Source organism: Ostrea edulis, chromosome 1 (genome assembly GCF_947568905.1).
Source record: "Ostrea edulis chromosome 1, xbOstEdul1.1, whole genome shotgun sequence".
NCBI lineage: Eukaryota > Metazoa > Mollusca > Bivalvia > Ostreida > Ostreidae > Ostrea > Ostrea edulis.
In genome coordinates this window covers 210,580-228,684 of record NC_079164.1, presented here as the reverse complement: position 1 = coordinate 228,684, position 18,105 = coordinate 210,580, and the positions used below count along the sequence as shown (strand labels likewise).

At 34.4% G+C, this 18,105-nt stretch overlaps 1 protein-coding gene across 1 annotated transcript in view; it reads right to left on the bottom strand.

The window, feature by feature from the left end:
* Positions 1-3,470: 3,470 nt before the first annotated feature.
* The window catches only part of LOC125664556 (atrial natriuretic peptide receptor 1-like), a 46,888-nt gene continuing 32,253 nt past the window's right edge, over positions 3,471-18,105 (bottom strand). Inside the window, exons 14-20 of the mRNA XM_056152806.1 lie at positions 12,940-13,111; positions 9,686-9,826; positions 9,245-9,437; positions 6,751-6,940; positions 5,989-6,072; positions 5,779-5,870; positions 3,471-3,819 (exon numbers count right to left, since the gene is read on the bottom strand). Coding sequence (XP_056008781.1) covers positions 3,640-3,819; positions 5,779-5,870; positions 5,989-6,072; positions 6,751-6,940; positions 9,245-9,437; positions 9,686-9,826; positions 12,940-13,111 — 1,052 coding nt within the window. The 3' untranslated portion in view covers positions 3,471-3,639. The remainder of the gene's footprint in view (positions 3,820-5,778; positions 5,871-5,988; positions 6,073-6,750; positions 6,941-9,244; positions 9,438-9,685; positions 9,827-12,939; positions 13,112-18,105) is intronic.

The following is an 18,105-nucleotide window of genomic DNA, read 5'->3' as shown; positions in this document are numbered from 1 at the left end:
TCTGTGATGTATGTACACGTACTATCTATGCTAAATGTATTAATTTGTGCTAACACATCTCTTGGGTTTAGACCAAAAATAATAATTGTAAACATGCATGCTATGAAGTGGTGAGTTATCTCAAGAGAGGGGGCGAGTTGTCTTGAGGGCGAGTTGTCTTAGGGGCGAGTTGTCTCAATGAGGGGGCGAGTTGTCTTGAGGGCAAGTTGTTTAGGGGCGAGTTGTTTTGATACCGGAGGGAATGATGAATGTAAATAAAAGACAGTGTAAATCAAACAATAATTGATGAACTATAACTCTAACTCCCGATGTGTTAAATCATTGTACTAGCATAATGAAAGGTGAAGATAACGAACAGTGATCAATCCCATAACTCCTATAAGCAATACAAAGTAGATAGTTGGACAAACACGGACCCCTGGCACATAATAAAGATAAATTAATCACCATTATTTGACACTCATTATAAACTATTTAACCCATCTTAGCGATTGATACTTAACTCAGAAGAATTGCAGCCAATGCAATTAACTAGATTTGTATATATTCATGTTTTTGTTCATTGAACTCATTGATTTTTATGTGTGTATATTTTTAGATGCACCAATTCATTATCTAACAGGTTGCCACATTATAAAGATATTTCACTATAACAATTGGCTGCAATATATGTATTCCTCTCCGTTTTTTTTTTGGGGGGGGGGGGCTACAACTCCTTAGCTAGCTGCAATAATGTAGCCCTCTCTGATTTTTTTTTTTTTTTTTTTTTTTTTATAGGAGAGGGCTACAACTCCTTAGGATCTCCGTAATGGTGCAAATGCGGGAGTGATTCACTCCCGCAACATTTGCGCTCATTCTAAACATTTCCTGACTTTCTTTACGTAAATAAAATGATATTCTATGTTTCTTAGTCAATATATAAATTTACAACCTGCAACTTAAGATTTGTGAGGCTCTATTCTACCGTTTTCAACAATTTCGATAAATTCCAATTTCTCGATTCATATTTGTGCGCCATGTTTGATGTACTGAAGTATAAACTTCCGATTGTCAAGTCATTTGCATATGCCATATAAGGTAATATTTACATCAGTGGAAAAGTATGGAGGCGAAAGCTATTTCGTCGATATTGAAAAGGTTTGAATTTAATATCAAGTTAAAAACCGAACAGCAGAGTGTAAATTCTTTCTGCAACAATATGATTTTCCTTTCTTTGTCGAAGTGGCTCGAGTAACTACATTTTCGCGCTGATTGTCAATGCTTAGGTTTTTCATTGGATCCACCTACGAGATCTCGCGATAAGCATGGCGGAGCAGACGAAGAATTTTGCATGCTGTACATTGTATTTAATGAAAAACACCTTTATTAGACATGCCCGAGCACAAAGTTGGTACTCCTTTTGGTGTAAACAACATTTGGGACTAATACACATAGTTTATTATCGGTTATTCATAAAATTATTTTGCACCATTACGGAGATCCTGTGGAATTGTAGCCCTATCCCGAAAACGTAAGAATTAAAAAAAATTGGATAGGGCTACATTATTGCAGCTACTCCTTAGCATCTCCGTAATGGTGCGGATGCAGGTGGGATTCACTCCGGCAACATTTTCGATCAGTCTAAACAATTGCTGACTTTCTTTACGTAAATAAAATGATATTCTATGTTTTTTTAGTCAATGTATAAATTTACAACCCGCAATTTACGATTTGTGAGGCCCTATTCTACCGTTATCAACAATTTCGATAAATTCCAATTTCTCGCTTCATATTTGTACGCGATATTTAATGTACTGAAGTTTCAACTTTCGATTGTCTAGTTATTTGCATATGCCATACAAAGTAGTATTTACATCAATGGATGAGTACGCAGGAGAAAGCTATTTCGCCGGTATTGAAAAGGTTTGAATTTAATATCAAGATAAAAACCGAACAGCAGTGTGTAAATTCTTTCAGCAAGCATATGCTTTTCCTATATTTGTCGAAATGGCTCAAGTAACTACATTTTCATGCTGACTGTCAATGTTGAAGTTTTTCAGTAGATCCACCAACGAGATCTCACGATAACAAGCATGACGGAGCAGAAGGAAAACAAATACATGCTGTACATGATATTCAATGGAAAAACACCTTTATTAGACATGTCCGAGCGCAAAGTTTGGTGTAAACAATATTTGGGACTAAAGCACATAGGTTATTTTCGATATTTCATAAAATCATTTCACACCATTACGGAGATCTTATGAAATTGTAGTCCTATCCCGAAAAACCGGATATGGCTACATTATTGCAGCTATATAACAACATACTGAGTGAAAGGCATTTGTGATATATCGACCTTAACACATTTACTCCCTAATTTGTTCACATGTACTTTTCACGCCTTACCCATCCACCTCCTCTATCATTAAAATCTCTTTAAAGTCGTATCAGGGAAACAAGTATATAACAGTTACAAAAATAATGCTATATTTGTATTTCCAATGGTTTCCCGATTTATATATTTATAAATGGCAATAAAAGCCATTTCTTCATGAAAACATTGCAGTTGGGAACAATACGCGTATGAATCTTGATAAGTATAGCACGTCATTTAGCGATTAGAAATTCCGACTGAATAATGTAGAATGAAAATGTAATTTTCAACGCTTAAAGCAAACATACTTTTCATGAAACGCTAACACACTTCATGGAGAATGACGGCGCGAAGCGTCATGCCCTTTGAAAATGAATTTTATTTTTTACATGACACCAATCAATATGGAATACCAGAACCATTATTTCGTCTCCGATTCCGTAGCGCTTTTTATACTTAGTCATATCAGGAAAATAAGTATATAACAGCTACAAAAATAATGCTATATTTGCATTTCCTATGGTTTTAGTATGTCCAAAGAGATTACCTTTTCAGTTAACAGGCATATGCTACTTACTTACGATCAGCTATAATGAGTTCAGGCACAGTTTAGCGTCGTTTTTGAAAGTTGAGGGGTGGGGAAGAAATTGAGAAAAAGTGTCGTTATATTTAGCTGAAAATTCTTAGCAAGAAAAGCAGTTCTGCCCAAACCCCAAATCGTAAAAGGGAGATATGTTATCCTTCAGTACATGTCTACGAGTTCAATTCATCGGCTCAACCTTGCAATTCCAATTCACAGCTATTATAAGAAGTGACCAGCTAATATATTGATCTTTGCATGTACTAATAACGAATGTTGTGATGATAACGCGATGTCAAGAAAGAAGGAGGATGGAGGCAGGTGTACAGACATTTAATCCAACAACTCAAAATATTTGGTACTAAGGTATTCATGAGTCGTCTTTATCCAACACATTTTTTGTTTTACAAGAGTTGCCCAAGTGAGGCATAATTTTCGTAACTTCCCTTTTCTGAATAGTTCCAAAATATTTTTCTAGTTCCGCTATCCCGTATTTGACAATTAATCATTATCAAATATATGATAAGCAAAAACACCGAGCAACCTATTTAATATCAATAACGACAGATGGACGGAACTGAAGACTATATAAATAAACTAGACATCCTCATTTCAAACGTTCATATTCTCATTGTATTGTCAGACTAGATTTTCCTTTAGTGCACGATTTCGATCGGTGATACATTAAGCGACATTTGCAGAGTCAGAAATGTCCCCTTTCTTCTATTGAGAGTCCATCCGTTTCGTCTACTTCACTGTGCAATGGCCTCATGTGACTGGGAAAACTACGTGGGCGATGCTGGTCCAAGTTAGACGGTGAGGATGATTGAGGATGTGTGTCTGTTTTGTTGACCAACCAGTAAGTATACATTTCCCCCTTCCCCTGAAATAGCAGAAGGTATTTTTACAATTAGTCTTGTATTGTGATTTAAATGACTCCTCCTCTGCTTTATCTAGGGGTCCGTTTTTGCAAACTTTTAATTTTGTATTCCAATGAAAGACGAAGATAACGAACAGTGATCAATTTCCAATAAACAATACAACATTGAGAATTGGGAAAACACGGACTCCTGGATAAATCAGAAGTGATATCAGTTACCTAGGAGGAGTAATCATCCCCTGTCGACCGATCACACCCTCCGTGAGCTCTATATCTTGGTCAGGTACACGGAGTTATCGGCGGTCAAAATCAATGTGCCAAGAACGACTTAACAATTGGTATGATACACGTCAGACAACATTTGACCCAATGATAGGTTGTAATGGCACACTAGATCGTTATAACGGCCATAGAAATTGCGAAGTGCTGACTTTAATCGAAACTGTTGAAGCTCCTGCACCATGAACCCGTTTGTCAGTAGCTTAGCATAGGAGTTATGAGATTGGTCACTGTTCGTTACTTTAATTTTTTCATGGGTATACTAATAAAATTGCACCTCATATTAATTTAAGATTAATTGAATTATTATGAATTTAGCATTAATGATGGATTACTGTCATTATTCAAACAAATTGAGGTATTGTGTTGGTCATCCATAAATGAACGTTAATTGGCCTAACATTTATTGAACATAATTGAATATAACGTTATTCTAAGTTGAAGATAACGAACAGTGATCAATCTCATAACTCCTATAAGCAATACAAAGTAGAGGTAAGGTAATGTTAAATCACTGTTATTCAAACATTGAATGAACGCTTATCAGGCGTTAGACACAGTTGTGCAGAACAGTGTTATTAGTCTTAATTTGTGTTTGCTAATTAACTGAGTTCATCAGCATTTTGATGATTCTTCGATGTTTGATGCTACAAGTAGGCTTAGACTTTACTATGCTTTTGCACGGAAAAATGTTACTCTATTTCACTTTGCAATGAAAATGAATTATCTAATTTTATGCTTGTTTGCCAAACTATTTATTTTGTATTGCTTATAGGAGTTATGAGATTGATCACTGTTCGTTATCTTCACCTTACTTGATATTCTTGCTATAAAGATTATTGTCGAACACATTTAAACAAGAGAAAATAGTGTACCATTAAAGTTAGCAGTATGATGTCATCTTATTTGTGTAGTCATCGAATTTCGTGTAAACACCTTGCATCGTCGTATTTCAAAGGGATCCGAAGAAGTTGGAAAATTACTTTCCAAAAACTTTAAATTCTTGAGAAGGAAAGAAAAAAAAATCCCTATCTTGAAAATCTTATATCGAGGAGGGGAGGTTTGGCGGAAATTTTGAGTTTCAATCACTCCGTAGATACCAGGGGTGGAACCAGGTTCAGTATGCAAAGAACGGCCTCAGTTGGTATGAAACAAGTCAGACAGCACTTTACCCATACGTTTTACTGACTACTTCTATCAAAAATAGTTGGAGCCAGTCACCCAATATATCTGTATTTGCATTCGGAAATCACAGATATGTTCATTGTCAAGACAAATGGGTGGGGTTGTCCTTCCGATTCTACTTGTCTAAAATTTGTAATAAACATAGTTTGAAGCAATTTATCATTCATTTATATGTTTGATATGTAAGTGATATTAAAGCATCGGTCACAGGAAAATGTTATGTTGAAAAACAGTGATCAATCTCACAATGTCTGTAAAAAATACAGAATATAGAGCTGGGCAAAGACAAACCCCTATGCATACCGGAAGTGTAATCAGGTTCCGGGGAGGAGTAAGCATCCCCAGTTGACCGGTCGTGGCTCGTCGTGAGCCCTCAGTTTTGATCATATAAACGGATACCTTAAAAATGCCAATTATATTCAGAATAAATCAAAGGTAGAATTGCAACCCATTTTAACTGATTTTGAAAAATTATAATAAGGACGTTACGTAGTATACCTTAATCGGAATATTTCCTCGATCTACTATCTCATACCCTCCAAAACTCATCAGTGCACTCCTCGTCATCTGTGTGATGTGTATTTTCCCACCTGTTCAAACAATCACTTCAATGTTTCAAAATTTACAATTATGCAGATATTTTATCTACTAGATCGGATGCGTTTGGGTAGTCTAAAATTCATGAAATTTAGACCAGTAATTTCTCACCTTCTCCATTAGACTCCATCCGGGAAGCTGTGTTCACGGTGTCGCCGAACAAACAGTACCTTGGCATCGTCTGTCCTACAACGCCTACAACAACAATAGTTATAAGTAACACAACACCTATAACAATGCCGGTTATAAATAACATCTCCCAATACCGACATGATCTCAGATGTAGTTACTGTCATAATCTTATATTTCTCTACTTTGTACCTTTCAATAAATCATTAGTGTTGAAATCAGGGTTTTTGGATAATTGTAAACGGTATGTAGTTTTACTGCACCCTTTCATTTGTATAATTCACTGTTTTCATACAATTTTGACAAAAGTGATAGAAGAAATTTGAGAAAGAGAAGGAGAGAATGAGATAATTAGATGAACATTCTCCCTCAGTTCTTTCTTACGTAACAGTCTTCGATACATTTATCATGGATTGAATATCAATGTAAGCATATCGTGTTAGAGTTTATGTAAATGTTTCATCGCTATATGTTGTTTAGCGAAATTATGTTTTGATGCATTAAATGATGTCAAATGATTACTACATCAATAGGAAGAAACAATATGTAAAATTACTTAATCAGTGATTCAGGTAAAATGTGTAATTACACATTAAGGTAAAATTGTTAAATTAGACATCATGATGAAATTGTTTAATTAAAAAATTCAGGTAAATTGTTTGATTATATATTAATGTGAAATTGCTTAGTTAGACATTAAGGTAAAATTTCTTAATTAGACATTAAGGTGAAATCGTTTCATACCTGCGCATACTGGGCCAGTGTGTAGTCCTATGCGGACCATAACTTTTTGCTCTGGTATTGCCTTCAATTTAAATTGTTTGAGCTGTTTCAGTATGGCCAGAGACATGCTACCTATCTGACCACTGTGGGCGTTTTCATTCCTTTCCGGCAGACCGCTGACTACCATATAAGCATCGCCAATTGTCTCCACCTTAATGCAGAAAAAATAAAGCACTGATGGATTCCTATTCATTTCTTAAAGTTCATTATTTCCTTATTACTTTATTTGACTTTACTTAGATATAGCGTGATTATTCTTGATATCGATGTGCAGGCGCATTGTGATAATTTGTCTACAATCTGTTTCGAGTTATTTCCACAACAGATGTGAAAATGATTACAAGGGCTACGCATGATTGGATATATCCTCTCGCATTGAGTGTCTACTAACTTTTCAATGAAGTATCATAGTGACCTTAATCTTTAGCCTTTTGATCACAAACTCAGTAGGCCTCTTCATCTCTTGATTGCAAATCTACATGTGAAGTATCCATCGAGCAACAAATGTCTCCTTTAGAGTGTTTATGTTTTTATGAGGTCCTGTAGTAACCCTGCCCTCTCTTGATAGCATAGTTACATTTGAAGTATTAAATGATTCGAGCAAGAAATGTGGCTTGTAGAGTGTCTAAAATGTCAGTGTTACATATACATTTACACCTCTGGCACACTGTAATACCGAGGGGTTCGTGTTTGCCTAACTCTTTATTTTGTATTACCTATAGGAGTTATGGGAGTGATCACTGATTGCAAGGCATTACGTGGTATATTAATGTAGTATTTAAAAAGAAACTATTTCTCTTTCTGATTCCGGAATACGTCACGCGCTTAAGCTTAAGTAACAATGACCGACGATGGAAACAGAGACTTGTCAGCTATAACCAGACACAAAGTAAAGTGAAAATATGTTTAGAAATAAATAAGTAAATCAAATACAAATGAAAATTCCTGATGTTTTCATTATTTTTAAATAATAGTTATAATTTAGGCCCTAAGTATCCATGATACATACCATTCCCCTGTTGCAAGACGGGATATGTAAACGCGTTATTTTGAGCAAAAAATATTTAAAATTGTAATCATACCTCTCCTAAGTACGTTATACATATATTTAAATCACTTTATTTTGCTACAAATATTTCCATCGTCCACTTTGGGATCATCAGCTATTATTGAGGAAATCGAGGGAGTCTACTATGTAACGTGGATGTTAAGAGAAATCAAAAATGTGTATTTTGAAAAGCAGCACTTGTTTTTAATATCTTTTTCTCAATTACTTCAGTTATTTCTTATGATATAGAAATAAGAAAGTTTTGTTATTGTTTGATAATCGCTTGATTTGAAAAGAGAGAAAAAACAACGTTGCTGGTAAATCGACGTCGAAATGCACAGTTTACATCGGATGTGTTATATTTCCCGCGTTTTTAACATACACTTTCAGAACATGAATATTGTAAGTAATTTTAAACAGAAAGTAATAAAAAAAGAACATCTCAAAAGCAACAGTTCTATCATTCCATGTGGAATAAATTCAATAATAAACATCAAAACATTTTTATATTTTCATTTTCATTTTCAACATGTAAGATGCATATTTATTGTAATTATTACTTGCAGCATTTATGTAAGGAAGAGGAGGGGATGACTAGACTGCTTTTAGCGCCATAGTAAACATGAAAACCATATTGATACTTTCAGGAAAACTTCCTGCTAACATATGTAAAACATATTTAAAATTTTTAAAAAATACACTGGTCATTTATTTCTCAGGGAGTGAAAATATGTCTGCTTTGGTGAATAGTTGCCTTTTAAAAATTGCGAAATTGTTCATAAGCAGCCCTGCTTCTACTTCATATGAAAATAGACGGACATATCAATACAAATTATAAATCAATTAAGACTTTAACTTCAATTTGATATAAAAATATCACTTACTCTTTTTGTATCATTTTTAAACACCACCTGAAACACCTGTACCATTTATTACAGAAAGTCGACAAGTGGGGTTACTATGACAACCGTGGCGTCACAATTCCCGTGAAAACCGTATATGATACTTTCATAATGAGTTACAAATACTGCCAGCTACAAAATATGTAAAAATTAAAAACAAAATCATAGATTCATTAATTTTCAATGACCCATGCAATCACTACCTTAAATCTCATATTTCCTATAGAAATACAAAAGTAAGAGTAGGGCAAACACGGACCTCTGGCCAGATTCATATCATTGAATATGTATTTTATTAATTACAACATACATGAATATTAAAATGGCAGAATAGCTAGTTCAGCTTAACCCTAACCCCATGCCGGTTTTGACCTGTGGTGTGATAAGAAGAGTTAAGTTTCCCCTTTCTTTCGGAGGTCTGGATAAAGTGCAAACTTGCAATTCAGTTTCATGGGAATAATACAATGGACTGCAAATATTATAGTGTATTGTTTTTCCAAATTACCTTATATACGTCAAAAGTGGAGATGATATCGTCAAATAACGTGTAAATCTCGTTGAGAAACTGTACGACATCTATTGGTGTGATTTTAGATGCGATGGTGGTAAATCCTACGATGTCCGAGAAGAAAATTGTAACTGCTTCGAACGTTTCAGGATCAACTGATTCCCCTCTCTTTAATTTCTCGGCCACAAGCCTATATAATTACGAGTATACTACATGTGCACAAATATCATGTATTCCAAATAAAAACTTCCCATGGAATAATACAACACAGAATAGATAAATGTATTACATCAGGGATGTACCTTTCGCATTCTTATCCTTAGATCAGTGCAAAACCGAAATAAAACATAAGTTAAGAGTGTTGAAAGAACGACTCGGTAAGTACGATGAGTTTGGGGATTTTTACTAAAACATCGTGTCTGTGATATGAGATCTTACCTGGGTAACATCCGATTTAGGAGAAGATCTGTCTTCTCTTTTTCTTCGTTCAGTGCGACCGTCCTCTCTTCCACGAGGTCCTCCAGGTTGTTGGCATACTTCTCCAGCATGTTGATCATGTTGTCTATTATACTCACACTCCTACGAATCGAGGAATGTCGCAATCAACAATCATCTTTGTAGTATCATCAGACTAACACTAATTGCAGTCACATTACTCTAGCAATTAGGGTAATCGAGGATTAATTTCGGTGCCTCGTCAAACCGTTTAACCCTAACCCTGCCACCGGTACTACATAAGTAGATAATGTTCCTTCGCAAAGTGACCGGTATCAGAAATGAAAGTCAGTTGTCTTTTATATACGTCCTTAAAAACAAAGGTCCTTTTCATGGCAGACGATACCTCGAAAACGAACCTTCGGTGCTCTTTGTGTCACGTTAACTAAATTGGTGATGTATCTAAGTGTATGAAAAAGCACGAGGCATACAATTAAAACACGGTGGTAATGTTGTGCATGTTTGTTTGATAACAACAGAACACGAATAAAGGCTATACTAAAACATCACACACAATATCTCCAATCCCTCTACGAAATAAGTAACTTCGATTTAGAATCGTCATCAACTTTTCAAAGTGGTCATTATTTACATCCATATCTAAAAGGAATCGTTTTTATTCCATTGAAATCATAATCAGAAATTTGGTGCGGTTGATTTAGAAAATTAACATTTGATCACAAGTACTTCCTAATTAAACTGGAGATGACTGTTTGATAAATATGTGTACGGGTTCCATAACGAATTAATTTACGATTTGTCTTTAACACGACTTAAACTTTAGTTTTTCCTATTATATTAACTAAAGATACGATGGTTGCTATGATCTTATTTGGGAGAACGAGGAACAAACTCTTTAGAACGAGTTAGTATTTCGTTATAGTAAGTTATTGTTTTGTTATAAAGAGTTGATTATCTGGAAATCACTCGTTCGTTATCTTGTGATAAAAAGTTGGTATCTTGTCATGCCAATAAAGAGCAGGTAGTTATATTTTACAGTGCCGGACAGCTACCGACCCTACTGGGTATCACATCCACAAACAATTCTATCATTTATAAGTGGATTGACATTAAATTGTGTAAATAGATATTTATTCGATAGAACCTGTATCTGGGCTGCCTGATTTTTGGAGGTAAAATACCGAATTAGCCCTACAATGCTGGCAAACCAATGTTTTACAAATCGACTAGTCATCAAAATGACAAATAAAATTACGTTCATTCATTCTTGATAACGGACACTCGGACTTTGTGTTCCATTCAAGAAAATATAGTCAACAATTCATTTGTTTGGAGCAAGAAATTACCCTTTTCACGTTGTTTGTTTTACAAACATGTCAAACGAAAATGTCAAACATTGTGCATTCATATTGAGACGTCATCAACTGTAAGTGAACTGCCTCAGATTTAAACCCGTAACTAGCACTAAGGACCGTGACATTGAAAGTTCTTTAATATGCCAACGCCTTTCAGGCACAGGATTCCGTTTTAATATCATATCCGAATGACGCATAATTTTCACTTCTAAATGCCGAGTGTGTGGTGAAGGAGCAATTACTACTTATATTAACGTCTTAGTTTTAACGTGGTCATCGTACGAACGGGGTTCGAACTCACGACCTCCCATATACGATGCGAACGTTCTACCACTGATGTTGTGTGTTGCTATTTGACCTAGATTGTTCTAGAGAGTGATGTTTACTTGTCATTGACATCTCTGACCAATATTGTTCTAGATACGTGTTATTTTTAGTACAAAGATTACGTAATGGTTGCATCATTGTCTTTCAAGATTGTACTAGAAAATGCATTCCCATTATAAATACAATGAAATTCTTATGATGAAAAAAAAAACTCTGGTTAGACACTTTTCTATTGATTTGGATTTTATACTGGGAACTACGATTTCAGATAATTATTTTTGTGTGTTTGGATTTATTGTTCAACTACCGCAGGCTAATATTTTGCTATTGTAACAATTTTCTTTCAATTATTAATTGCAAAAAAAATCTTATTAATTGTTTAATTGCCTTTTGTTGGTAAATGCTGCCGCGCTATATCAATTGTTTGTTCCGACACATAACACTGAGCTACCACGATCGGTAAACCTTTTCCAGGAATGTTTACGACGATTAATTGTCTTACATCATAGGCATTGTGAAATTATCGTTTAGAAGTGAGTTATTTCATTGGTTTCATTTTGGGTGAGATTAAATAATTTCTACTATATGCTACGTTGATGTTTTTAGGTTTAGAAAGACTTTTCTATAGATGCTAACTCACAGTAAGGGTATACTAATATATTATAACAAATTAACTAACACGTTTTCTTTTATCTTTCACAGAAATTAGCCCACCTGTGTTTTGCAGCGTTTCAAGTATTTTTGTTGATATTTCAAGATACAGATCGAAATTAGTTGATATATTTCATCCCCTCACGGGGTGTGTGATTACTCCTCCTAAGCACCCGATTCCACCTCTGGTGTGTCCAGGGATCCTTGTTTGCCCAACTATCTATTTGGTATTGCTTATAGGAGTTATGAGATTGATCAATGTTGGTTATATTCACCTTTCATCATCTAAAAGTTGTGGATTGGGGAACTGCTCGAAGATCACAACCACACTTTGGAAATAAGATACACCATTGAAAACTTTGGTAAGCAACGTCTGTGCGAAGCTTTCACGTAAAGGAATGCACCATATCATAGGAAAGGCTGTCTTATGTGGGTATCAGACCCTAACCCTAATCCTGTAACACCAGGTGTACAATGTTGCACCAAACAAATGTTATTTATCAACAGTTTATAATAAGCACTTTAAGATATCGTATACCTTTGCAAATAAATGTTCCTGATATTATACATCTTCAAGAGACTAGGGCGTGTCTTGCAGTTGAAGATGATATACACATTCCTCTTATTCACATAGCACATATAATTTTCTCTTAGTCTAATGAGAAAAAATCAACAGTCGACAAGATCCACATCCTGAGAGTTGGTAGTAATGTACCATGTATCTCCAATGTGAAAACAAACGCTATGTTTCGTAGTTTTTTTCAATGAGAGTCTAAAATCTAAATGGGACAAAATAACTGTAGTTGTGAGATGAACTCACAAAGATTTGCTGCGTTATGTGTTTTGCTTAAACGAAAATTTGTAATCGCGCTAACTTCGATTAGTTTCAATGTACAGACTTACGCCTCTATGTTGTTCTCGCGGATGGATCTGAGAATATTCGTGAAATCCGGTCTCTGCTGCCAGTCATCGTCCCAGCACATCTTCATCAGCCTCACCATCTGAGTCCTGATGTCATCGGAGTTATTGATGTCCGGTTTATAGGAATGACCATTGTATATCCCCAAAATTATATCTAAAAATATAATGTACATGTATTATAATCAGCCATACCCCAAAATAATATCTATAAATACCATGGATCTTCATCGGCCACATTCCAAAATCATATCTATGGATATTATGGATTTTAATCGACCGTAATATATATTGACCGTTGTTCGTTATCTTCACCTTTCATTCTATAATCATACAGAATCTAGATTCACAGCAAATTATGCATGTGGTAATTTCTATTACAATTATTTTGTCACAAATTATCTCGATCTGTTAATTAAGCTTCACTTTTGTCTCTACTGACGTCTGAATAATAATAATCTTGAAAAATGGTGAAAAGACAAGACTTTAACTATTTTTCCTATGTTTTTCATATATAGAATAGGCAAAATGCGTTCCCTAGTAATAAATGGCATATGATCACTGTTCATTATCTTCACCTTGCATATGGGAGAGACTTGCTATGATATTTATGAAGTTTTCTTGAATTCATTCATACATTTGTTTATGTTCACCAATGGACTACCCTGGATATTCTTATAAGATAATGACTATATGAAAGGTGACGATAACCAACAGTGATCAATCTCATAGCTCCTACAAGCAATACAAAATAGATAGTTGGGCAAACACGGACCCCTGGACACACCAGAGGTGGGATCAGGTACCTAGGAGGAGCAAGCATCCCCTGTCGACAGGTAACACACGCCGTGAGCCTATTTTCTTGATCAGATACACGGAGTTAACCATAGTCAAAATCAATGTGCCAAGAATAGCCTAACAATTGGTATGAAACAACCTCATTCACAAATCTAAAAAGATTCAAATACTTAGGTGGCATATAATGTGGAACTTAAAAAACAGTACAATATGTTTTCTTCATTTTTGTTGTCAACGTTTTCTTTTGCATCCATTCCATATAATTTATAATATCATCCATTAACTTTCTTTCTATCACATCTAAAGATTTATCAGAAACATCTTGCGTAGTATCATACAGTACCCGCAACGTTATTCTTGGCATGGTAAACGACAGAACACGATACTCACACGATAGGATAGGATACACACACGATACGATAGGATGCACGCACGATACGATAGGATACACGATAAACCTGATAAACACAAAACCTGATAAACGATCTTCACGATAGACCTGATAAACGCAAAACACGATAAGCGATCTTCACGATAAACGGAAAACCTGATAGAAATGTTGTAAATTTAGAAGCAATTTAGACAGAACCAAATTTTGATACCTACAACATAAATACATTATGTTGATAATGATATTGAAATATTTCAATATTCATTATACACATAAAATGTATAATTTCTTTAGTACACGGTCGTACTTTAAAGACAAATTCTAATTCAATTGTTTGCGCCATCACAGCTAAAATCAGAAAATTAAACTGAATACGGTTTTTAATTCATTATTTGAAATCAATATGAATTGATTCTAAAATTATATTGTCACCTAATGTTTAATAAAAAAAACATTACACTGGGAATTAACTAAATTACAATGTAGTGGTACCATGATTCAGTAGCTCTCTTATTCTAATGTCTATTATCTTGAATGTGAAATAAAACCAAGTAATATTTTGTGTGTAGCGAGTAGGGGGTTATTTTGCATCAAACTCTTAAGTTCACCCGTCATTCAACAATTACAATTATTTTCATCATGACCGCTTAAAAAAAATTCACTGCACTACACCAAATCTTCATAAGTTAGATATCTCTACACTATAATTGATAATTGATAGTCATAAGTAATTGGAATATATGTATTTGAATCGATATCTTGATAACAAAAAATAAACTATGAACAAAATAAACAAAACTCGGCTTTTTTAAATTCACAATTTTGAAACGCTTAAAAAAATTTGTGTTTAGTATAACAAAATTCAAATAGTCATAAAAACGGGCATCAATTTTAAGTATCTACTCGTACGACTATTGGTACATGTACAAGTAAGAAAAAACGATGACAGCAGAGTCGTGCCCAGTTGAGCAGACTTTTGGGAGATGCAACACCATTGTACCCTTTTAAAACGTAATCTTCTAAATGTGTGAAATACAATGTCCCTGAGAAACACAGGTGATACACAGACGCTCACAAGTTCAGTAGCTGGTATATAAATAGAATACAGGTGGAAAAAATCGGAAGAAAAAAACCCTTTATTAAAATATATGTACATGTAATAAACAATGTAATTTACTGATTTTTCCTTTCAAATCCGAACTTCCTATTTTTCTGTTAGTGTTAATTACAAATAATTGTTTCTAGACAAACAAATGTTTATGAACTTCAGATGAAGGAGGTTTCAGGTTTACTGTACCCGGTTTGCTCGGCAAACCACTGTCTACTTTTTATACTACTTAGAATGAAATTGTGATAAATTTTCACCCTCTCTGGACAGACAAATAACTCTTCTTCTACCTTAAAATCGCCACCTTTATTTTCTCCTTCAAATATACTGTCTTATCTCGATTCCTAAAAATAGTTTCTTTAACAAAACGAATAAAGCTTTCGAAAAGTATCGTACTTTATCATTAGATTTAATGTAAAATACCGATATTTTCCGAAGCTACACGATAAACGATTTTCACGATAAACGGAAAACCTGATACACCCAAAAAACGATAGACCTGATAAACGCAAAACACTATAGAAAACGGAAAACCTGATAAACGCAAAAACACGATGCGATAGGATACACACACAATACGATAGGATACATGCACGATACGATAGAACACATGCACGATAGAACACAATAGGAATGTCAACAATAACGTTGCGGGTACTGTACGCATAGATATCGACTGTAGAGTGTTTCAAACATGTTAGATAGTCCTTTACAAACAGAATAAAACAGAAGACCCAATATAAATCCCCGAGGGATCGATTTCCTTTTAGATGGTCCCTTTCCATTTGAGACATTGCGAACTGTCATGGAAATGAGAATGAAACAATATAGAAGTCTTCACAAATACCAAAAGATCAAAGTTTGTGCATCAATATATCATGATTAAGTGTGTTAAATGATTTGCTTACATCAATAAAAAGTACAGCAGTAAGTTTCTCTTTATCAAACTTCTCAAACTATTTGTGAATGATATGTAAAACAGTGTCGTAAGATTATTTTGGTTTGAACCTGATGGATGCTCTGTGGGAAGCTTATTTGCATTGAAATACTCGTATGAAGTGGTACAAACATATCTTTCCCTAATTTTGCTCATGATAGGTAAATCAGATACAGGTCCATAATGATTAACATGGAAATTATCCCCAGAAAAGCGGGGTAACTCTAGCTTTTTTCAGTCATTTACAAAGTCTCCCTCCATTACAGAGGAATTCATGATGAAACACAATATGTTAGCTACAACATCAACACCCACTTTCAGTAATTGTACATAAATTTTCATCATACCTATCGCTTTTAAATTTGACATGTTCTTCTTTCTTTTAAAAATTCTACAGATACATTAGAAATTGTAGATGGGCCTTTAGGCATTAGTTTTTAATTGTCGGGAGTGAATCATTCAATAATTAACTGGGAACAAGTGCTTCATTGTTATCTGATTGGTTTTGTATTCTTTGGAAGCAAATTTTATTCAAAGGTTCTACATGAGAAGAAATCTCTTCCAGTGACTTTTAATTCGTAATTAAGACACATCGACCGATATTTCATGTATTCAATATTCAGATTCATTCATATATCAATGTATCCCAGTGGACTCAAAATAAAAGAGACAAAAGAGTCTTCAATGTTTGTTTTATACTTGGATATTTTACAATACATATGAGATAACTAATACCTCAGCTTTATGATCATTGCACACTATACACCATCAACTTCCAATATTTACATAGCAATATACCATTATTGCTTGCGTGTGGTATTTATGTCTCTCAACTGATTCAATACAGAATAGTTTGTTCTGAGTGTGACCAAATTTTGAATAGAGACATGCTACTTAAACTAAGCTGATGTTACAGTGGTTTCAACAGTCCCGTTTAAAATCACCATTTCGCTAATTCAAAAGTCGTTTTAATTATCTTAATTGCAAGTACAACATGACAACACATCTCAGTTAAGGCGCTTTGCAAAGATAAGGAGAGGAATAAGACAATAAAACACAATGAAATAAAATTAAATAACAGTATGGCATAATATCTTATATTTGTAAGATATCCAAAATGAAATAATATAATTAAGATCAATAGCTAATTTTGTTTTGGTTATATATGTCGAGCACCATGCAAAGTACACGTATTAGAAATCAACGAAATAAAACATTAAGAAAATATAGAAATTTGCATTAAAATGGTCATCGACAAAAAACTTGTACCGTGTAAAAAGTTTAAAAATAAGGGGAACAGTTTTTTTTTAAAGTGGCTTTTAGCATTAAAAAAACGTTAATGCTTTTGCAGCTTTAACATGTTGTGGAAGGTCATTCCACAAACTTGCTGCAGTCCAACTAAACGTGCGTTCTCCAAAATACTTTGTACGAATATTTGGCACAGTGAGTGTCAGTGATGTTTCAGATCTTAGTGGTCAAGATGAAAAATACACGTCAATGAGAGCACAGAAGGTAAACACAGAATTGTGAACGAAAGTGCACTGAAAGCCAAAGCAATTGCGCTTAGACTTGGGAAATATGATCCCATGTCGTTGTTACAAGCCTGGCTGCAGTATTCGGTATCTTCTGTAATCGGTCGAAGGTGGTCGTGTTGATTCCAAACAGAAGTGAATTGGCATAATCAAGCTTTGATGTTATGAGTCCACTGACAATTGTCTTACACGCTTCTGTAGTTATGAAAGGTGAATATAAAGAACAGTGATCAATCTGACGAATTTGCCTAATATTGCCAATATGCTTATAATTATTGTGAGCTGCAGTAAGTGTAAAAGTGCGATGATATACCGTATGTGGTGGCGTTTGAAGTTGATTTATCTATATTCATATCACATTGATGAAATGTGAATATAACAAACA